This window comes from Cynocephalus volans, chromosome 11, assembly GCF_027409185.1.
Source record: "Cynocephalus volans isolate mCynVol1 chromosome 11, mCynVol1.pri, whole genome shotgun sequence".
Lineage (NCBI taxonomy): Eukaryota > Metazoa > Chordata > Mammalia > Dermoptera > Cynocephalidae > Cynocephalus > Cynocephalus volans.
In genome coordinates, this window is record NC_084470.1 from 70,926,129 (window position 1) to 70,950,397 (window position 24,269).

The window sequence follows — 24,269 nt, forward strand, 5'->3', positions numbered from 1 at the left end:
GTCTGCTTCTAGAATCTTCTGATAAACCTTCAATAGAATTCAAGGTATCCGGTATTAACTACTATTCTGAATACTGTAAGGTTTTATCCCTCTATTTGGTCTTCTGTCTCCAGTTGGTCTTGAATGTGTATGTTATCTGTTTGGAGTAGCTTGTTAAGATATTAGTGTCTACAAACCCATTTATAAGGATTAGTTGATCTGATTAGCTTGCTGTTTCCTAACATTGGGTGGGGTCTTCAAGGGAGAGCGACTCAGGCCAGGTAATTAGATGAGGAGAAGTAATCAGGAAAGTCAGTGGTTCTGGATGTCACCTGACTTCACCTGGCTGCCAGGGAAGACTCTGTGAGGAAGAAAAGGCAAAGTTAACAGTAGAGGATGCTAGTCCTATGTCTCCTTGGGACACTTGAATTCTAGGTATGTGAAAATGGAAGCAAAAGCAGGAATCCCTATTACATTTGCACCTTCCTTCAGTCACATTTTGCAGTCTTAACAGAACTGCATTATTCCTTCATTCATCAAGCATGTGGCAGCATGTGACAGGGCATTAAAAGATGTGGTTTCAGATTGTGAAGTACTTACATGGGAGAGACATGTTGCCAAATAAGTTTATAGATGAGTTCTAAAGACAAAATTACAGGCTATATTGGGAGCAAACAGGAGTTTCTGCTTCTGGGGTTCTGTGGGGAAATGGGTCAGGGGAGTGATTGTTTATCGGGCAGGAAATACTTTGTGTCGCAGGTAGCTCTTAATTTGAATCTTGAAAGATGATAAGTGGGAGCTTTCCAGGTAGAATGATATCTTAAGCTTTTCTGCTTCTGGTTGTTCAGAATTGATACACTCACATCATAAATTGCTATTGTGGTTAATATTGTAATTAAGGCCCAATTATGTTTCAAGTATCAGTGGAATTGAGTCCATGTTTTCACGGCATTGCAAAATTTAAAGTAGTAATTAATACAGGACTATTATTATAGCATTATACTCATTTTTTAAATGACACTATACTTTTTTACATTTGGATTAAAATTGCAAACTCTATTAGAAAAAAAAGGTTAGGTACCACGGAAGTAGCGCTGAAATGGCTCAGATCATTGAGGCTGGGGGTGCTAATCAGTACTGTTTGTTGAGCTTCTCACATAGGCTAATCACTCTGCTTCACTTTGCCATGGTTGCTTTTCACAGCAATCTTTAGAACTAGGTGCTATGAAACCCCGTTTTTCAGATATAGAATACTAAGATGTGAAGTTCCCTCTATTGGTTTCCTAGGGCTGCCTTAACAAAATACCACAAACTGAGTGGCTTAGAACAGCAGAGACTGTCTCATAGTTCTGGAGGCTAGAAGTTTGAGATCAAGGTATGAGAAGAGAGAATCTCTTCTGTGCTTTTCTCTTAGCTTCTGGAAGTTTGCTGTCAATCTTTGACATTCCTTGGCTTGTAGCATGTCACCTGCCTTCATTTTCACACAGCGTTCTCCCAGTGTCTGCCTCCGTGTCAAATTCACCCTTTTTATAAGTACCTAGTCATATTGGAATAGGGTCCCTCCTAATGGCCTCATCTTAATTTGATTATCTACAAAGACCCTATTTTCAAATAAGGTGACAATCACAGGTACAGAGGGTTAGGACTTCAACATCTTCTGGGGGGATATAATTCAAACCATAACATTGTCCAAGCTCACTCAGCTAGTAAGAAGTGAAGGATTCAAACTCAAACACGTGTGACTCCACAGCCCAAGGCTCTAACTATGTCTTCATACGTTAGGGAAATGCATTCACATCCAAGTATATTGTGCATTTCTAACGTCATGATATGAACATCAAGTCCAGACAGGATTGACTTGGGAATATGCCCTGGTAAATAGTGTTAGTCCAGTTTTCATGGAATTAGAAGTTTTTGATATCTACTGAGACATGTTATGTGTCTCGTTCGGGTTGTGAAGACCATATGAGTGGTCTTGTTTTATCTAAATAGAAAACAAGGTAGCTCAGCTTCAGCACTGACATTCTGGACTGTGTAATTCTTCATTGTGTGATGTACATTGTAGGATGTTTAGCTTACTACAGGTTGAGCATTTCAAGTCCGAAATACAAAATGCTCCCAAATCCGAAACATTTTGAATGCGAACATGACATTCAAAGGAAATGCTATTGGACCATTTTGGATTTCACATTTGGGATGCTCACCCCTGTTTCAGGTTTTGCATTTGGGATGCTCACCCCCTTTTGAGAGCCATGGTTTGGAAAGGGAGGAATGGCGTTGTGGGTAAACTGTGCTGGCCTGACACTTGCTGTGCTTTGCCTAGACTTTGTGTTTCTTTAGGGTGGTTGCTGGTGGAGCGTTAGAAGGTAAGCTGTCCTTGTTGAACTTAACTTGAGGCTCTGTGGCATCTGTGGGCATGAGAAGGAGGTCCACAGATAGAATGTATACACATATACACATATATACACATGCAATTTTATTTTTATTTTTTATTTTACTTAATTTAGTGAGGTTTTTGTTTCTTTGGGTTTTTCTTTTTACTTTTTTTATTTATCATTATACAATGTAGTTGATTTTTGTGGCCCCTTACCAGCTCCTCTTTTTCCACCCTTATTTTTATTTTTATTGACACATAATTGATTATACATATTTGGGGGGTGTAGGATGTAGAGTTGAAGATGGAAAGGGCATTATGCGTGCTCTCTGAACAACTTGATTTTTTCAAAGCAAGATAGTTTTGGAATCAATGTGAGATAAAAGTGTAAAGATCTTTCATCTGAGCAACAGGGGACTATCCATGTTTCCAGAAAAAAGCAAATGACTCTGATGTTTTTACTTACTGTTTTGGGGGATATTTACAATTGAGATGAAGATTTTAATGGGCCCTATGAATTAGAGAAAGTGGGTAGTTAACGCTGGTTACAGCTGTGGGTTCTAACCTTGTGGGTTTTAACCCTATGATGAGAAGCAGCAGGCATTCTCAGTCTGCCATGGAGCACTGTCAAGAAATTATGGCTTAAGGCTCACCCCCATCCTTCATCCTCCAGTTTACACTGTTTTCTGCTGCTCAAGAAGATGGAGGAGTGTTGCTCTTTTCAGAAGAAATGCTTCTTTGCAGGTTGCCTTGCAGGGACTCCCAAATGACACCATTTCTTGAGCTGTATCGAGCTGTCTGTACCTTAGACAGTGGTGTTATCATGTCCCTACATCAGTCAGTGCCTTTTCTCTTGGCCCCAACCATTAATGTGGTTGTGTACACTGGTCACAGCTCAAAAAACTGAAAAATGAACTCAGAGCTTTACTGTAAAGAATGCCAGCTAACAAAAATAACTCTGCCAAAGCAGTACCCGGACAGGTTTGCAGCTCTGATGGCCTGGAAGCCCAGGAAAGTGCTTAAAAAGAAAGAAAGAAGGAAAAAAGAAAAAAATCCATCCACTGTACGGTTAACATTCCAGAAGGTAGTGCCCACGAACTCCAGAAGGGTCCTAATATGCTGTTTAAGACTCAGAAAACTCAGAAACCTATGAGTTCTGCGCTATTCCGTGCTCCCAGACTGGGAACAAAAAGTAGGGTATCTCCATGAAGCGCAAATAGAAGATCATGTGGAGGAATCTGTGGGTAGGAATTATTGAGCCAGCATGTTAAAGTTACTTGAGGTGTAGGCATTTGAAGAAATAATAAAGCCCAATATTCCAACCTTTAGACTGGGGCATGGGGCCATATTAAGATGGAATACAATGCTTTGAATAAAAATATAACCCCTACCAGAGACCCCTTTGAAAACACAGCAGTGCATGTGTGGATGTGTTTCCCCTAGCACACAAATCCCCTGGATCCAGCCTTATTGCCTTTCTCTGCACAATTCAGACAGCAGGATGGAAAACTGTGTTTACCTAGCTGTAGTTCTTCACGCAAGCTATGTGTCTCTATTGTGTGGTTTCTGACACAACCCCTTTCCTAACCTAACATCAATAATTTTAGAAGGGAACCTAAGTTGCCTTATGGTGGGGAGGGAGCTGGACAGTGTGGTGACATTTGGATGTTCACTTGAAGTATGTCAGTTCTTTTACACTAAAGCCTCCCTCCCCCCATTTTGTTCATGTTCAGATAATTTCTCCTATGGATTCTGCTGATCTTTGTTCTTGCCCTGAGTTTATCGCTCTGGGGAGTTAATGTGCCAAGTTTGTAGGCGATGGATCTGACCTGTCCGGGCCTATGTGCTGTGGGTTGGTGTGATCCTGGCAGGTGGCAGGAGGTAGGATGAATTCAGAGTTGATGACGGCATACAGCAGGTAGGACAGGGCTTGAATTTTGACCAAAATTATTGAGACAGACCAGATCCAGGCTCCCTGAAGAAAGAAAACAGAGCCCCGGTGATCAGAATCTACTGAAGTTGAGCTCTGATCCCTAGGTAAGGGCTCTTTCCTCCTCCAGACTGAAGTTTGGTGTCTGCTTGGCATGTCCTGCCCTTTGCCTATGAGTGGTCATCACACCAGAGAGAGCAGAACTCTGCTCTCCATGGGCAGAAGTAAATCATCCTCCAGTGTCAGACTGGACGATGGACACTGTCCCCACGTGTCTGATCTGTTAATAACTTGCCTTTTTAACTCAACAGTATATCATGGGCATCCTTGCATAGTAAGAGCACAGCTGCAGATTTGGTCTGAGTCCCTAACTGCCCCCAGCTGTGTTCTTGAAGCAGTTCCTTAACCGTTCTAAACTTCCCTTTTCCAGTCTTGAAAATGGGGATAACAACAGCCCCCCATATCGAGTTGTCATGAAGATAAAATTCCCTGTTCTTTGTAAAGCAGATATTCTAAGGACTGTTTCATAAGCGGAGATCACAAAATTATAGATTATGGTTTTTAGACTTGGAATCTCTCCAATTTTCCTTCCTCAGAACCCCATTCTGTTCACCTACTAGCAATCTGTTAGAAAATAGTTCTAAAGCTTGCCCTCAGAAGTCTCGGATACCATTCCCCAAAACCACCATTGTCCATAAAACCAAGCAAGGAACAAGAACTCAACTTCTTCATCTTTTTTTTTTGTTTGTTTATTGGTGGCTGGCCAGTAATGGGATCTGAACCCATGACCTTGGTGTTATCAGCACCACACTCTAACCGAGTGAGCTAACCAGTCAGCCCCTACAAGTCAACTTCTGATCTTACTGCTGTCAATCTTGTAAGAAATGAATGTGGACTGAAGCCTGGTGTGAAAGAGAGGATTTGTTTTAAAGCATGATAGAATCTCATGTTTGGAATGAGCTTACAATGAATGAGCTGTGGGGGTCAGAAGATGGTTGGGAGTAGTGACCAGATAAGAGCACGTGGAGCTTGTGGAGGGCAAGACCTGTTCCATCTCCTCATCTGGATGCTGACTGCATGGGTCTGCTCACCCTGAAGCTTCATTGAGGATACTCACAATTGCACTTACAACTGTATGTACGTCAATACTGAGAGAGTTTGAAAACAAATCTTGCCATCTGTGTGCTGCTGGGTTCCCATTTTAGTCTTTCTTTGAAGTCACTCTCTTGTACTTGTTATTCAAATATTATTAAGGAAATTCCTCTCATTGACAAATCTTTAAACAGGACTGAATGTATGGAATGAAAATCAAAATCATTGTTCTGTTTGTATCCCTGCATTTTCAGTTCTCAGAGGTAACCACAGTTAAATTTCTTATAGATTGTTCTAGTGTCTTTTTCCCCCTGTGTGTATTTTTGTATTTTTTCCTCTTTCCTTGTAGAATGCGATGATCATGTACATTGTGTTCCATAACTTGCCTTTTTAAATCAACAATATATCATGGGCATCCTTGCATATCAGACACAGAATAGACATTATTCTTTTTAATAGCTGCATAATATTCCATAGTGTGGCTGCACCCTAAATCATGTAGTCATCTTCCTGTTGATTAACAATGAATGTGTCCACAGCCTTTTGCTATTATAAGTAATGCTTCTTGAACTCCCTGAATCTCCCTTCTGACATCCATGACACTGTTTGAATCCTAAGGCAGCCAATTTTAAACATCTTTTCATGTAAAAATACCTTCTTAATTAAGATTTTGGGCTGGAGTTTTTGTGGTCATGATCTCTGGTGGTTGACTCTCAAGTGGAGATAATGAATTAGGCTTCCAGGGCAGACTTCTGGGTTTGTTCACTGTTATATCACACATTATAGATCCAAGACAAGTAAAAGAAACAAGTGTTGAGTACAATTATATATAATGTATAGTTTCTCTGGCTGTTTTTCATATTAGCTAATCAGAATTGGTCATGAATGGAGAAAATCAATAACATGATTGGCTGACACTGTCTCCTATAGTCTCTTAGCTTCATAGAGGCATGGTTTTGATATTTTGTTGTTTTTATCTCCTCCCTTAAACTCTGTTTTTGTTCCAAATTATTAAGTTTCCTGCTGAGATTATCTATCAGAGACTCAAGATGCTTCCACTAATGGAGTTATTAACCCCTTTGAAAACCAGCAGGACATCCTCTGGCTTGGACCCAAACCCTGAGAAACATTGCCTGGCTTTCTCTTGATGCCGTGGTTACTAATTTGACAATGGCTGGCTTTTTGAGAATGTGATGGTTTTTTTCCCTTAAAATTCATTACCTGATTGGATGGATAGATAGAGGAATGGACTGTTGTTTGATAAAGCAAGTATATTAAAGTGTTAATGGTGGAATCTAGGTGGTGACTATGGCAGGTGTTCACAGTAAAATTCTCTTACATTTAAATTTTTTTCATAATAAAATATTGGGGGAGAAGAATATGAAACAGAATGAAAAAAATGGGAAAATTTAATCAAAAAGGACTTGATCTAAAGTCATACAATAAATGAATTCAGTATCAAGTTACCAGTTCAACAGAGACATCTGTTTTTTTAAAAAGGAGTTTTATATAATGATAGTAATTATTGTTTTTGTTGTTATACTAAAATGAGGAAGAAGGGCTAATGTTGATGTCACCCATTCTGTAGTGTTAAGTCCTAACCCCAAGCTTGTGTAAGGTTATATTCAATCATCCAACCTCTTTTTAGGTCATCATCATACAAACTAACCTAACAACATCATCTCAGTTTTCCATTTTTGGAGACAGAGATCCAAAGAGACTAAGTGATCTGCCCACAGTCTTAGCACCAGATGAGGCAGAGCTTGAACTTCAACTTTCATTTTCTAACCGTATCTTTTCCACCCTACCATGGGTTTTCTCTGACGATGAGATTCTCTAATCCAAAGCCATTTGCTGCGGACTTCATGGAAAGGAAGATCATTTCGCCAAGAATTTTTTGAACTATGACCAGTGCTCCGATGGTGGCAGCCCTCTGTCCTCCTCACCACTAAAGCCTTTGATCATTTCCTAGAAGCCTCTCTCTGAATCATTCCTCTCAGGTTCTACCCACATATCAGCAACCCTGGTGCCTTGCCCAGCTGTGGGCAGAGCTACTTTGCACTCAAATTCCCTGGTGTCTTTCTGACCAGAAATATGGTCTGGGAGAATTAGTACTTTGTGTTTATACAATGTTTAAAGTAAAATTGGAGTATACACTGTAATTTTATGGCTAGGTAGGTGGGAAACTATTAGTTTGAATAAATCCACTTTTCAACAGCGTGCCTGTGTTAAATGAATTGGATAGTCTGCAAGGATTGGAAGTAGTAGCTCAATCTTTTCTTTATTTCCGCCTCCTTAGAGTGTTAGTGAGCTGGAGGAGTTGTGTGTTTCACTGCAGTCAGAAATAAATGAAGAGGGGATTGTGTCAAAGTGAGATCAGGAACAAAGGAAGATCACACCCTGTGTGATGTTGAGCCATCTGTCACTAGGGCTGATGGAGTCATTCCTTTGGAGCACTTCTGTGGCGAGGTTGGTGTTGTGAGTTCGGACCCCGAGTGGGTCCGTTAGCTTCACCCTCTCCCTCCGGAGCAGTGGTGGGGATTTGGGTTTTGTTCTGTTCTTCTTCATTTTTTCTTTTTCTTTCTTTCTTTTTTTTTTTTTTTTCATTTCAGAGGGGATTTTTTCCTAGATGAGCTATTATTTAGAGCCAGCAAGTATTTTAAACAGTTGTGATAAAACAAATCACCTTTCTTGGCCCCAAACCAATCCGAGTCCTCTACCCAGAGGAAATTACTATTCGTTTGTGATATTTTACAAGAGCTGAGCCTTGCCTTGCCCTAGTTCTGTATATCTGTGCATGTACATACACAACACACACAGTACTGTGTTGTATGGCATTTTAAAAATCAGATGTGATCACACTGTGTTTATTTTGCATCTTGACTCTCTCCATTAACAATATATATTTGATAACTTTCAGTGTTAGTGCCTATTGATAATTTCTCCCCACTCCCCACTCTCGATAGGTTATTCCACCAATTCTCTTACTTCATATGCATATTAAATATTTTTACTGATGCCAACAGTGGTGGGGCAAAGGTACTTGTTTCTTTGTCTCTTTATTTGCAGCACTTGTGGCAAAGCATTAATTTTCTTAATAAAGAGCTCCTTAAATTATAAAATAATGAAAACAAGTCCTTAAATAATAAAAAGGGAAATCATTAGGGGAAAAAATGAGTAAAGGTCCTCATTCTTCTTGGTTATTAGGAAAACTAAAAATGAGAACAAAAGTGTCCATCCAGTGGGTAAAAAATAAGGACCTCTGAATCCAGTGTGAGCAATGGTGTGGGGAGATGGGTATTTGCCTGCATTGTTGATTGGAGTGTAAAAGGTGTGTACTCTTTTCAGGGGATGGTTTGAACTGCTTCTAAGTATCTGTCCTAGAGAAGGGATTCTGTGCTCATGGAGGCATGTTCACAGACTTTTTAGTAGTAGTGATTCTTAACCTTTCTGGCTTGTGGAGCCCTTGAAATTCTGATGAAAGCCATAGACTGCATGAGAGCAGGGTACAAAAGGTGTCTTGAAGAGTTATCAGCATGTGGTAATAGATGGAGCCACAAGAGTTCATCTGATGAAAAGTGATAGACACTGTCCAGTGCACACAGGCACAACCTTTGACAGTATTTCAGGTGATGTGCAGCCATACCAGAAGCCAAATCCATAGTCCCCTGAATTTGTATTTTCCCCCTCTACCAGTCATCTACCCAAACCTGTTGGTTATCATAAGGGAGACTGAATAATGGGAAAAGATCCGAATGGAGTAATACAATGCATTCCCTCCTGTGTGAGAAATACCTTCCATTCATTCGTACCACAATCATTTAATGAGTGCCTACTCCATGCTTGGCCCTGGGGCCAGTGCCACCCTCCCAGTCAGAGTCACAGAATACAGTGTCCGGAAGAGCCCATTGGAAGGGGACCTCCACCAGAAATAAAAAGATGACCTGAGGAGCAGAGAGTTGTTTTAAATGACAGGTGTTCTAGATTGGTTGACCCAGCTAATCTTGAAAATGCTTCATTGCAGAGGTTGTCCTGAGGTTTGGATTTTTAGAACTTAAAAGCATTTGGGAAGCCTCCCAGGTTATCTTGCATGTGTGTTTTCAGAAATGCTTTGCATCAACCTTTTTCTTATGGAGACCCTGATTTGGCAACATTCTGCTGCGTAGGGCAAAATGCAGTTTTCTGTATAAAACAGCATGTCTTGTCTTTGCACAAGCATTCTTGGAGGTCTCTGTCTGGGAGAAGGTTCCGAGGGGATACAGCCAAGTCTACACCTGTGTTAATCTTGTTTAGCTTAATTGCAAATTTATGCCATCACCGTTCCCCCAAAAACCTATTATGGGGTAGAAAATACAATATCAGAAGTGAAGAAAGAACTATAATGGGAATTTTGGGTGAGTAAGTAACAAATAAAGTATATTTCAGGTTTCTTGTATTTCAAAATGGGAGACATATTGCTGAGTCCTAGTTGGTTTTGAATGATTTATAACCTTTTATTTGTGGTTGAGTGTTGCAGTCTATGTTGTCATGGAAATTCTATTGAATTTATAGGTCCATTTATCCAAAATGATTTTCCAGACTTCATTTCATGGTGAATCATGTGGCTGTTACTCCCAAGTACAAAGCAATTTCTAAAAAGTTTCATATTACAAAGAGCACAAACACTGTGGTAGTTATTTTTGTGTTTTTGAAATACAAATGAGTTCCAGATGTACCTAGGGACCCCTCCCCCTATGTCTAAGGCATTAAGCTCCACTGCATTTCAGAACGAACCTTATATATAAAATAGCTATGCAAGCAAGGGAACGTTTAAATAGAAAAGAAAGTCATCACAGTAACCTCAAGAACAGTTGAAAGCTGTCTTGAAGTTAGTGGTTTACGTGTAGGGATGAAAGTGCTCTCCCAGTCTTTGGGTCCCATCACAGTAGACTTGTTCCTCCTCCCCTCAAAGCTCAGTAGTAGTGGGAAAGGGAAAAATAAACAAAGTGTCAGTGGGTTATGGTGAGAATTAAATAAAATAAAACCCAGTGCCCGACCATATTAGGTGCCTAACCATATCACAATGACAGTGGCTGTAGAACAGGGTTTCTGTACCTCAGCACTATTGACATTTTGAGCAGGATAATCCTTTGCTGTGGGACGTAGTCCTCCTATGCGTTGTGGGATGTTTAGCAGCACCCCTGGCCTCTACCTGCTAGATGCCACTCTTACCCTCTCAAGTAGTGACAACCCAAAATGTCTCTAGATGTGGCCAAATTTCCACTGGGGTACAAAATCAGCCCTGATTAAGAACCACTGCTTTGGAAGCTTTGGACTAGGATCCTAGACAATAACTAATGAGTAGTTTCCTTTGCTAATGGAAATTCTTATCAGGATGGTGTATGGTAAAGCAGTTTTAGTGTGCAGGCTCTGTAGTCAAGTGCCTGGGTTCAGATCCCAGCTTTATCACATCTTAGACAAGACCTAGTATCTCAGTTTTAATTTCCTTTTGTAGAAAATAGGAAATAATAGTACCTCTCACCCCAAAAGTGGTGGTAAAGATTAAAGGAATCAATTGATGTGAAGTATTGTTAAGAACTCGATACGTTTAAGCAGCTCTCCTGGAGTATTTTATGGATGAGGCTGTCTCTTGGCTTGATTTGCAGTGTCTGCCTTGGGGGAAAGAAAGTGGGGCAGGAGCAGGCCTTGGTTCATGTAATTGTTTCTGGGTCCTAGGCTGGTATGATCCTACACACTCATGATGGCTCCCTGGAACTTGCTATATCAAGCAGATAAGTTCAATCTAGCTTTACTCCACAGTTTAGAATAGCCTATAGTCGTCCCGTGGCATTTGTGGGACATTAATTCCAGGATTTCCTGTGGATACCAAAATCCTCAAATGCTCAAGTTCCTGGTATATAATGGCTTAGTATTTGCATGTAACCTGTGCATACCCTCCAGTATACTTTAAATCATCTCTAGATTACTTACTCATGTACAATGTAAGTGCTATGTAAATAGTTGTTATACTGTATTATTTAGAGAGTAATGACAAGGAAAATGGCTGTGCATGTTCAATACAGACCTAATTTTGAAAAAACTATTTTCAATCTGCGGTTGGTTGAATGCGGGTGGAGTTGGCAGACTTGGGTAGCATTAGATGAAGATGTCAGAGCCCTTGCTGGATAGATGTGGAACCCACATATATGGAGGGCCAACTGTGTATTGAATCACATGGGTTCAGAACAGGGAAGCAAACTCAGTGCTGCTATTAATATGTCAGAAGATTATATCTTTGTTCATCCCAGTTTCAAAAGCACAGCTGTTTCACTAATTTTATTTATTATTAAAGTATCATATACAAAGAGGAAAGTTCACACATAATAAGTGTGCAGCTGAATGAATTTTCATACTCTTATAACCAGTGCCCAGATCAAAAGGAGATCTTCAGAACTTATTTGCACTCCCAGACACCCTTTTCCAGTTACTGCCCCCTAGAGGTGACCACTGTGCTGGCTTTTTTTTAAATGAAATTTTATTAATATTATTTTTTACATTCTAGCATGTTGTTGGAAAGCAGTTGGAAGGGAGCAGGAGAGTGGAAAGGGGAAAGAAATGTGATGGAAGCAGGAGAGAGGAGGGGGGGCAGGATTGAGGCCTGTGGCACCCCCTCATTCCCCTACGGGAGACTGGGGGGCTTCCAGTGGTGGCTTGGTCATTGCTGGGCTGGCTGCAGATGTCAGGGGGGTGTGGAAAAGCCCTTGCCCCCCACTGTCCCAGCCTAGGAATCCGGGGCCCTTCTTGCTGTGGCTTGGTGGTTGTCACTGGGCTGGTTGCATGTTCCAGGGGAGCATGGCCAAGGCCTGAGGCCCCCCAGTGCCCCTGCTTGGGAGAGCCTGGGGTGCTTCCTGTGGTGGCTTGGTGGTCCTCGCTTGGCTGGTTGTGTGCGGGGGCCGGGTGTGTGTGTGGCTGAGTCCCTCGGCTCCCCTCTGCCCCGGGTCAGGAGAGCCCTGGGCACTTCCTATGGTGGCTTGGTGGTCGTTGCTGGGCTGGCTGCCTGTTGGGGGGTGGTGAGGCCCTCATCCCCCACCCTCGGAATTGGTTGCAGGTGTTGGGGGGCATGGCTGAGGCCGCCAGCCCTCCCTCCTTCCTGGCTTGGTATCCTAGGAGACTTCCGGTCCTTCTAGGTGTTATAGATGTTCTTTGGTGAAATGAGATGTTTACTAGTTAATATGAAACTTTGTCTCTGGTTGCGGGTAATTTGTTTTTTTCTTTCAGTTCTGTGTTGTAGTATTTGCTATTCCCACCATTTAAACTCTGCACTGGAACTAATTTGTTGTCCTTTGCTTACTTTTAAAATGGGGGAACTTCCTGTGGGGACCAGCACTTGAGCTCTGTGGTTGAGCTAGATCGCTGCTTTGCTGCTGATTCCCTAGGGAAGCTTTTTGTGTATTTTGGTTGACTTTATAGGTATTTCCAGCTCTCGAGAGATCTGAAACTCTGATCTGGGCCTGAGTCTTTTCATCAAACTGCACCCCATGTAATTCTATATTCCTGACCAGTCTTCTCTGTGTGGTCCTTCTCTGATAGGGGTGCAGATCAGCTGTCCTTACTATGCCCCATTGTTCTCCTGGTGGGCCCATCTCCCCCACCAGCCATGCTGCAAACACTTCCCATGGGACAGGCCCTGCGCTGGTCCCTTGGGATGACTCATCGGCCTCTGAGTGGCTCCTTTTCTTCAGTTGTTGTGGCTCCTTGCTCCTAGGTGAGTCTATGGGAACCCTATTAGTGGTCTTGCTGGCTTGGGGGTCACCAAGGCCCTCTTCTCCCCTGACACCTACAAGCAACTCCATCTGACGGGCACAGCTGTGGCTTCTGCCAGCTCCTGCTCTGTGCACTCAGCAGCTCCTGGTAGTGGTGGGGGCTTGAAACGGTCTAAGCGGTTTTTTTTGTTCTCTTATCGTGGCTTCTCCTGCTTTCATGCACTTCATAGGTCTCTCCTCCTCTTCCCCTGAGCTCTAGCGGCCCTAGGTTGGCTGTCATTGCTTTTTTATAGTTGTAAACTGGTTGATTTGTGGGAGAGAGTGACGCTGGGGACCATCTATTCTGCCATCTTGACCAGAAGTTCCCGTGCTGGCTTCTAACTGCATGAGTTTTCCCTGTTTTTGTACTTCATTCCAGTGGAATCACGCAGTATATTCTTTCTCTCTTTTTCTTTTCTTTTTCTTTTCTTTTTTTGTGTGTGCATGTCTGGCTTATTTGGCTCACCTTTGTTTGTGAGTCTTCTGTGTATTGTTACCCGTGGTTGTGCTGCATCCCATTGGGTATTCCACTGTGTGACCATGTCACAATCTGTTTATGCGTTTTATTATTGGTTAACATTTGGATAGATTCCAATATGAGGATATTGCAAATAACCCTCTCACTATTTTATTTGTAGTTTCTTTTTCTGTTCTGTTTTCTTCCTTTTTTCCCCCTCTTTAACAAATTGATGGTTTACAGTGTGCCAGACATGGTGAAGGGTGCTTTACTTATTTAGTCCTCACTGTAACCCAGTGACATATTTCTCGTTCACTTTACTTACGGGGATGTTAAGGTTCAGAGAGGGTAACTAACTTCAACTGGGTCACACAGCTATTGATTACATGGGAGAGTTATAGCTTACTGCCATATTTCATGAGTATGTGATAAGGGTATCTGGCCAACATATAGCCATAGGCTGAACCTACCTCATTTATGTCCAGATTTATGCTGAATTATAAGAAATAACTCATGAGTCATACATAGTAAACCCCTGAAAAACTTAACTTCCTGATGTATCCAAGAGCATGAACTCTTTCCTATCAAGGGAAATGTGCAAAGATTAAGTAGTATTTTTTTAATTAATGAGATGCATCACCAAACTAGAAATTCCGAAAATCAACCAATAAATAGACTTATAATGGAATAAACAAGTTACACACAGAGACTTTCTAAAGGAATCCCAAAAATGTCCTGGCACCTGCTTGTAGGGCCCAGGATCCTAGTATGCACTTTGGGTTCTTCCACTCCAAAGATGTGGATTCCTGCTGTAAAGTAGTTGGAGATAATTCCATGTTACAGGGCAAGTGAAAAGAGGAAATAATTAAGGATTAGTGTGCTCCATGATTAATGATATTGTATAAAACAACGTTTCAAAATGTTTATTTAAATACTACCTTGCCTGCAAAGATGCTGAGTACCTGTTAATTCTTTGGAACTTGGTTCTAAAAATAGTTTTTCCATGAAGGCTGTGTGAAGCCCACACATGTTTCCTTGCTACCCCTTGTGACATGATTCATTGGGATTAAGGTGAAAATAAAGAAACTATTTTAAAATGTAAATAATTAATTTACATATCTTTTCTGGTCATAAAATAATATATATAAAGATGTATCACAATAGAAAAATGAGAGCTGTTTAGTTTGTTCTTGCTTTTCTGAAGCATGCACTTAGTGAAAGTTTATTACGATAGTCCCATGAGGTGGGTATTACCTCTGTTGTACAGAAGGGGACACTGAGACTTACTTACACCCTTGAACTAGGCAGACTTCCTGCCTGCCTGCATGGGTATTTCCATCTGATGGCAATGGCAGAATTGAAGAGTAAGAGCATAGTGTGCTAAGTATGTGCGATGTGGCTTAATAATAGTTAAGGTACAACATACCTTAAAAGTCAAGTTAGATTAAGAACTTGTTATTCTCAATTCTAACATCATGCCAGGTACACCTAAAAGGTAGCATTGTGTTTGGGTTTTTACTTTGCCTTCACTGCACATTTTTGTTCTTGGGCAATGGTTCGTTGTCCACCGCCTCGTTTTCAACTGAATTAACTGCAGGTTAAGGCCAAGGGTGATTAGAAAAATACATTTCAGCTCTGCAGCTCTGTTACCTACTGCCGCGTATGTGACTTTTAATTCTATTGTTGCTTTTTTAGCGACCCTCGTTAGCTCACCGTGTTCTTTTTGGTTGCTTTTGCCTGTGTGTTCTTCCACTATGTTAAAAATTCCTAACAGTGTCCTGGAATTGTCTGTTGAATCTTTCAGTAGATTGACTTTCCTCTGGGCTATCTGTATGTTGTTTCCTTACTTAATTCATCGTTATTTTTTCTTGGTTCATGTGTCGGGGGCTTGTAGGAGAAAGAGGAGTTTTTTGAGAGGAGATAACAATGTAGAGCTTTCTAAATCTGCATAGAAATCACTGTTGGATTTTGCCACTCGTGTTGGGATTATTTCCTTTTTCCTCCATTATCACAGAGACCTGAGAGCTGACTTAGGAACAACACTCTAACATTAGAGAGTAGAAAGTTCACCTTCCAGAAAATGCTCCCTCTCACCCATTCGTTGCCTGTATTAATTTAGTGTTCATTTAATATATGCCTCACTTGACCGTGAGCCATTCATTACCTTATGCTTTTTTGTGATAAATTTACTCAACTTTGGCATTCAAAAAAAAAAAAAAAAAAAGTTAAGCTTGTCTCATTAATGATATTTTAGTCTTCCTAAGCACAGACAGTGACTTTAGCAGTCATGATACCTTCCATAGAATAGACATTAAGCAAATATTCTTGCCAATTGGAAGGAAACACAGGGGTTAAGACCTTGAACTCTGAGATTGGAGAGGTTATTTTTCTATTTCAATCCCACTTTCCTTCCATAAGAGCTTTGTAAATTTTGGAAATTATACGTTTTGGAAGTCCATGGTGTCCTTTCCTGTAAAGTGAGGACCATGGTGGTAGCTAGCTCACTGACTGTTAGTGAAAGATAGTGTAGTACCTGGCATACGGTAATAAGTACTCACTAAATATTTGAAAAATAACAACAATAATATAGAAGGCTCGTGTTTTCAGAAGTATTGCTTTCTGTTCATTCAACTTAACAGGGACAGTGACACAAATTAGAAACCAGGCATATCCATATTTTAAAAATCAAATTGCAAGTAAGGCCATTTTAAATTTAAGAGAATAAAGGTGACGAGGCAAGAAAAAGGGAGGCTAAGTGGGCATTTGGTTCTGAGTCTGCATGCGTTGTGCCAGTACCCTGCAGCACTAGAGCACTTACTGCTGCCAGCCCTATACTCACAGTGCCCATTTCACCTCCCCTATTACTTGGAAGTGTTGCCATTCATGCAGGCATTTTCCATATCTGTATTTTAGTACCTGCTTCCTGGTCAGTGGTGAGGCTTTTAATGTGATTTATTTTCCCCCTGTAAAATTCTATTTTCCAAATGTCAAGTTATGCTGTATGATACTCTGGGTTATCCATCACCTTGATCTGGCTAGAGAAATGCCTAGAGCATTTTCCAGTCAAGGCATTCCACAAGGTAGTTGAATGATCCTCCCGGGTCTGTGATTCTTGCTTATGACTGAAAAATTTGGCAAAACTGGTCCCGTGATTGTGTCCTGGTGCACATGGTCTTTCAGTGGCTTTTTAGTTGAGCTTTGTATAGTTTGTTATATGCTTTGGGAGATGGAACTTTGCATGGTGAAGGAGCATCCATTTATACAACATTGGTCTAGCTCTCTTCCCTTGCAAAGAGCAGCCTGGGTGGAATAGACTCACTGACTCTTAAGCTGTATAGTGTACTTGAAGAACCAAAGTAAAATGTTCTCAAACATATTTGGAAAATGTTGATTTAAACTTATTAGGTCTTTAAGTAACATTTCCCACTAAAAGGAACCAGGGCTTACCCAAGAAATGGCCAGTTCTAGGGCTGAGGCAGGGAAAATAGAAGATGAGCTCAGAACATCACCTGAATCCAATCATCTGCGGAATAATTGTCCTGTACACTTCAAATTGTCAGAGTAAAGAGCGGCAAAGGCTGAGTCACTGTTCCAGATGAAAGTGGGGGATGAGAGGGGTCAGTATAAAGAGACATGGCAACTAAATGCAAAATTTGATCCTGGATTGGATCCTGGACTGAGAACTAAAATATGATCTGTCGTGGACTTTATTTGGGCACTTGCCAAAATTTGAAAATGGACTGCGAGTTAGATAATAGTGTTGAATCAATGTGAGATTTGCTAATCTTAATAATTATTCTGTGATTATGTAAGAGAATGTTCTTATTCTTAGAAATTACATACTTAAGTATTCAGTGGTAAAGGGGAATATTATCTTCCACTTACTCCCAAATGATTGAGAAAAAAATTATGCGTATGGCTGTCCACACAGAGAGAGTGACAAGGCATGTGGGGTAAAATGTAAAATAATTGGTGATACTGAGTAAAGGATACATGGAACAGCTAATAGATTTCTCTGTTGCCTAATTTTTCCAAATATTTTCTTCAGCTTATTCGCACCATGTTTCTTCAGCAGGGGGATTGCTACACAGTAAGCATCACTTCGAATCACATTTCTAGAAAGAGTACACTTTGGGAATGCTGAAGGGAGGTTCTGGGTTTGGCTTTTAAGAGTAAATACAGAAAGTTGATGGTAGCTACCCCAAACACCTGTCAAAGATGGTTTTGAAAAACAGATTTCCAGCCTCTGTCCAAATTTGTCTTATCAACCACAGTAACAAAAATGTTAAAGTGCAGTTCACTAAGCAAAATCTCATCTGTTTATTTATTTACTCTCATATTTTAGATAGCTTCGAATTTAACATAATTCAGTAGGCTACAGCTTGAGAGAAATAGCAAGGAAAATTGATATTTCAGACCTGTGCTACTGTTCTCTTTATGAGACATTTTATTATCCAGATGGGTGGAGCCATGGCTCAAACACATTTTCTAAAAATGCGTTTCCTTACCTGTTGTAAATGGAAATGCCCTTGAAGAGGTCCTAAAGTATTCTGTATTATACCCTATGCAGATGATGTATTAAACAATGCCGCCCCTGCTCACAGAATGAAGTATAAGAAAGCCTTCTGTGAACCTACTTAATTTGAGAGCCCAAGTTTTAAAAGGGAAGTGAAATGTAATTTTCTGAATACACTTGTGTGGAGTTTCTTTCTTGGATTACTAGCATTGTACCCAAAGCAACTCACTCAGTATTAAACTATTTTAATCTGCACCTCATAGAATGGATTTTTCTCAGTGTAAATTCATGATGTCGAAAGCTTGTCTGAAGCTTAAAGCAACACATTTGTAAGAAACTGCTAGAATCACTGGGATCTCACAGTCTTAAGAAAAAGAATTAACTTTAACAAAGACAATCCTCCAAAAGAATCTACCTACCCATTCTTCTCCCATTCACTTGGGTACCTGAATTTTCCTAGAAAGTGTCCTGATTGGGGCTACCTGATTTCACCCTTTAGAAAAGAAATGCCACCATGTTCTTAGCATCTTGGTTAGTTCAGTCATCAAGATTCTGTTACCTTTGACCCATACTTCAGCTAGTCACTCTGACTTAGGTTAGCTTTGCCCATGGGGAATTTATTGTTTAATGTCAAATATCCAAACTCCATCTGGGGTATGGTTGTTGAGTCTGTTACAGAAAATAGCATCATGTTATTTGGAAAAATGGGGAAATAGTTGTGTATTAGTCCATTTCTGTTGCTTATAACAGAATACCTGAAACTGGGAAATTTATAAAGAAATGAAATTTCTTACAGTTTCGACATCTGGGAAGTCCAAAGTCCAGGGAACACATCTGTTGGGGGCCTTTTTCTCCACAGCAATGCAGGGTGTCACATGGCGAGAAAGCGCTGAGCAAGAAAGCTAACTTGCTCACTTGCTCTCCCTATAAAGCCATCAGAACCACACCCACAACCCACCCATTAAAGGATCAGTCCTTTACTCCACGAATAGCTCAATCCATTCACTAGGGCATGGTCCTCACAATCTAATCACCTCTTAAGCCCCACCTTTCAAATACTATAATTGGATTTCCCACCCTCTTAACACTATTACAATGGAAATTAATTTTGCACTACATGACTTTTGGGGGATATGTTTGACCCATAGAAGATGTTATGAAAGAGAGCTAATGATGTAGGAGATTTGATTTTCTATAAGGAGTATAGTTGTTCTAGAGATTCAGTGGATCCTAGAGATTCGGTAGAAATTTTAAGATGTCTGCTAAATGTTAACCTTAAAATATGATGATGATGATGATGATGATGACAGCACTGACGACAATGACAATGATGATGGTGATTTGTTGAGTCTGGATGAGGTCTAAGCATGGTGCTGTGTGCTATACAGTACAGTGACTTGTTTGAACCCCGTGACCACCCCACCAAGTGGAAATACTTTGTACATGATGAAGCTGATATTCAGAAAACTGTTTTCCTGAGGTCTCACAGAGGAGTAAATGAGCTCACAGGCTGGTATAGGAACCTAGATCTGTTCTGTTTATTAAATGTGTAGTCTCTCGAGAATACTCTGTGGTCCGTTTTATGTTCTCTCAGTCTTTTTAAATATCAAGGTGTGTGCAGGCATTAAAATTGTATAATGATTTTTAAGTTGATGTGTTTGTGTTCTGCTTTTTGAATAAGAAACTCTAGACTAATATAAGAGGAGGTATTTAAGGCTGGGATGAGAGCACCTGGATATAGACTCTCTGCGATATTTTAAATTAGGCAAGTTAACGTCATTTATCTGAAGCACTTTTCCTCATCTGGAACTGCATATAGCAATCAATATCTGCCCTGTCTTCACAGGGGTTATTAAAAGGATTAAGTGAATTACTTTGTGGGATGGCTTTTTGCAAACTGTGAAATGTAAAGCATTGTTTTTATCATTTCCATTATTTTCTCTATGAATTCATTTAAATATGCCATTGGGCTATTTCTCAAAGCTGCTGAGATTCTCCTTCAAATTCTCATCGTTTGTACACAAGTTATTTATGAAAATGTGCCCATTTAAGAGTTTATAATTTTAATGTGAACTGAACCTCATAGGTTTTCTACTTCAAGGTGTTTAACGCCAATAAAATTTTGCTTCTTATTAGGGAAATTAAACCATGACCTGGGTATTAGGTAATAAAAAGGCATTCATGTTATTTATTTGGGGCGGTGTGAACACATTGCAGTTGTGTGATAAAATGTGATACATTCTGAAGTATGTCGAGGTAAAATGACATCATGTCTGGAGTTTGCTCTCAAATACTTTAGCAGAGGAAAAATATGGATAGATTAACAAACTTGGCAAATTCTTAGTAAGTTGGGAATATGGATCCATTGTATTATTCTCTCAACGTTTGTGTAGGTTTGAAAATTTTCCTAATACATTCTTTAATTGTTCTTTTATAGATGCAGATTTTCTTTTACAATCCAGATGACTTTGACAGCTTTCAAACTGCAATTTCTGAGAATAGAATAATCGGAGCCATGGCCATATTTTTTCAAGTAAGTTAACAGTGGCTGAAGTACTTGCACCAGAGAGTTCTCTGCGTATTTTTCTTAATTCACCGAATTGTTCCATGTTTAATGAATGCATCTGTTTTCTAGTTCACACCTGTCTAAATGAAAGATATTTTATATTGTCTTATGTGTGATTTAAAATGTAAATAAGTATGTTTAGAAACATAATGAAAAATTTTGCATGAATTATTCTGATTTTATTGCTACTTGACTGGTGCACAGATTGAAGAACACATTTATCATCTAAGTTACTTTGCTGCGGAAGCATTTTGAACAGGTTCCTTCGGCATATTAAGAGACTGATGTAGAAAAAAAAATGGTGGTTTTCTTTGGAACAACTTTTAAATTGGACATTACTTGCAAATAGATTAATAAATAGCATCAGTTACTCCTCTAAAGAGACCTCTTTTCTTTCCCTCCCAGAAATCCCCATGATAAGTAAAATTTTTGTTGAAACTTATTTCCAAGTTAGTACACTTATGAACTCCTGTCCTTTCTTTCTCTCTTCCCATGTGGTTGTGTTGTTGAATGTTTACAGCTCAAGTGTTGATTCTTAGAGTTCTGGATTCTTACATAGAAGCCAAACCTTGTACCCTTCATAGATAATGCTACTCGGGCTTTTTAATAAGTCATATCATATCAAAGTAGTGTTGATCAGTGAGTGCTTTGACCAAATTGCCTATAGGAGCCCACGCTGCTTTTCTGTGTGGAAGGTAACCTGATTGGTAGGCATGTGATTTGTCTTTCAGTCCTAAAATTTGCCTGAAGGATATATACAGGTGTTCATTTTACTAGTGAGTCAGTTTTGGAAAATGGCATCTTTCTGACAACTCAGAGGAACATTAAAGACACAGAGCTTTCTCCAACATAGGTCTTTAACTCCTGCCTTGTTGAGCAAACTTCTTTGTCATTGAGATGGAGCCATTCTTGTTTGGAGCATATTGATTTCACTGCCATTTTAGCCAGTGACACATGATTGACAATTCTCTCCATTGCTTATCTCTCCCTCTTAACTACCCTCTCTCCCTTTTCTTTTCTGGGATAAAGGCTCAGGTGGGAGAGCATATGTGAAAATTTGAAAAGCTGATTATTCTACCTAATGTCAGAAACCATAAGAATGGTGGTCATCAGCATTGGTTATGGCACTGGTTTATTTTCAAAAACCATGGCACTGGGTTCTGACCTACTAGTGGGCCATGAAGTCATTTCAGTGAGTCCTGACCCTCATTTTTAAAATAATGGAATAGAATAATATAGAATTTTTTAAATATCAGAAGATATTAGTGTGTGTCATACATAGTAAGGGTAAATATTTTTGTAGAACTTTTTTTAGCTGTTTATCCACAGTAGTGCATACTGGGTGTGTACTGGGTCATGATGTAAAGTGAATTACTTACTATGGATCATGGTCAAATGTTTGGGAAATCGTCTGTTCATGCTGTTCATTGGCCTGATCTTCAGTACATCTCTTTTCCCTGACAACTTCCATGGACCACAGTAGAGCGTAGTATTTTAAGAGCTCATTCAATGGAGTTCAAAATATTTGCTTCTTGAGTCCCACCTCTTTTACTTATCGGCTGCATAATGATGATGTACTGATTTAAACTTTCTGTTCTCAGTATCCTTGTGTATGAAATGGGGATAACAACTGATACATCGTGAAGATATTAGCAGAGATTAAATGAAGCCCCTAGTATGGTTTCTGGCACATAATAAGTAGTACACTTGGTAAATGTGAACTGATACGTATCCATTGCCATCCATCTGTTTCTACGGGGTGGAGACCTCATGGTGTACACGTTCTCTTTTCACAAGCAGAAGTCTATTCAGGACACTGCTCTGTTGGTAGACAGCTTGGGCTCTGTCTGGACCCTTTCTGCTCCTAAACAGTGATTGGTTTGTCTTTGGCAACATTGGGGTCACATAAACTACCCTTAATTCCCACTTACCTACCTGATAACCCCTTATTTTCTGTCATTGTCCTCTTGGCACGAAACTTTTCATGGAGTTGGACCTCTACTCCTGTAGCCCTGCCATCAAATCTCCCCCTGCCTCCTCTGCCATGCCTGCCTATGCCTAGACGAACCAGGTCCTACTTCATAGTTGTCTTTCTTACAGCAAAATAAAATTTTTAAATATTTTTATGAGTACAGGAAGGACTAGTTCACAGCATGCTCTACCAAAGTGATTTCTATTTTTCCAGCCCTACAATTCTTGTTGAATATAAGACCAATTAGAGTCTTAGGCAAGCTAGACACAGTGATGTGCAAAACAGCAATATATCTCACTGTGGAGTCTAGGTTTTGAATTTTTAAAGTATTTCTAGGACATGACTACTAGTACATATACAAATGAATTTATTGTGTGTTTCATTTGTTAGATTCCTTTCTAAATTTTGGCTTACTATCCTGTAGACATAAAATAGAAAGCAGATAATAAAAAAATAGAGCAGGATTTTATTTAGATAGCAGCTGTATTGAGCTGCTTCCTTTGTCTTCCTTGTGAGTCCACTGTTGTGTTTATACATTTTGGTTGACACTGCATTGTGCAATGAAAAGGAAAAGTATTATTGTTATTTTAATTTTGTAGTCTAACTAGATCCCATATTTTGAAGTCTTTGTATAAAAATGATAAATTTGAGAGTTTGGTATTTCTCTCTAAAATAGTCAGAGAATTCTTGATATATATTTCCAGATTCAAACTTGGCATCTTACATTTTGGTACTGAAGAAGTGTTTATCAACTATTCAGCACTGATTTTATGCCAGAAATGGTACTAGTTGCTACATTAAATATAATAAACATAATTGTCTCCTGTCCACTAGGACATCCCTGTCACAGTCTCATGTGATAATGGCTAACAAGAGGTGAACAGAGAAACTCCTCCACTTGTAAAGAGGCTGCACTATGACTTGGTGCTTGCAAACCCCCATATTTATTATCTAGAGTGACACAATGACCCACAAATGCGTATCTAGGCAAGGCCAAGTTCCCTGTTGATGGTGGTTATCTTTGCCTCTTTTTTCTTCCTCAACATGTGACTGTTATTCTAAGTAATTTTGGTTCTCTCTCTCCGCCTTTGTTGTGACTAGATGTGATGAAGTTCATAATGTTGCCAAAACATCAAACCAAGCACATACCTAGCAGGCACACGGTCGACCAAGGAACCACATGTTGGCCTAGACTAAAGGTTGCCTGCACGTGGCCCTATTGTGGCTCACAGTGATTTATTGAACCTACGCAGTGTTTACAATTCTTTTCTTCAGTTAAATATGGAAGGTTTTACATAAAAAGATTTGTTGATATAGCAGTAATGAAGATCTGTGTAGTGGCTGGCTGTCTACTTTGCAGGGAGCGTGTGTTCCCATCGAAACACAATCTCCCTGTAGTCCTGTGCGTGTGTTCACGTCAACCTAATGTTAAGATCATGACGCCTGGCCTGAACCTCAGTAACTTTGAATGGTAGCTGACATATTTTGGTAATAGAATTGAGGGTCTGTCTCAATGCTGAAAGGTGGTAAGCCAGGTCTTGCCTGAGCACTTTGTGTGACTACAAGTGAAGGAAGGCAGGACCACCTCTATGTGTGGAAGAC

At 40.0% G+C, this 24,269-nt stretch overlaps 1 protein-coding gene across 1 annotated transcript in view; it reads left to right on the forward strand.

The window, feature by feature from the left end:
- The window catches only part of LOC134390120 (receptor-type tyrosine-protein phosphatase gamma-like), a 228,059-nt gene that overhangs the window by 66,395 nt on the left and 137,395 nt on the right, over positions 1–24,269 (forward strand). Inside the window, exon 4 of the mRNA XM_063113408.1 lies at positions 20,567–20,662. Coding sequence (XP_062969478.1) covers positions 20,567–20,662 — 96 coding nt within the window. The remainder of the gene's footprint in view (positions 1–20,566; positions 20,663–24,269) is intronic.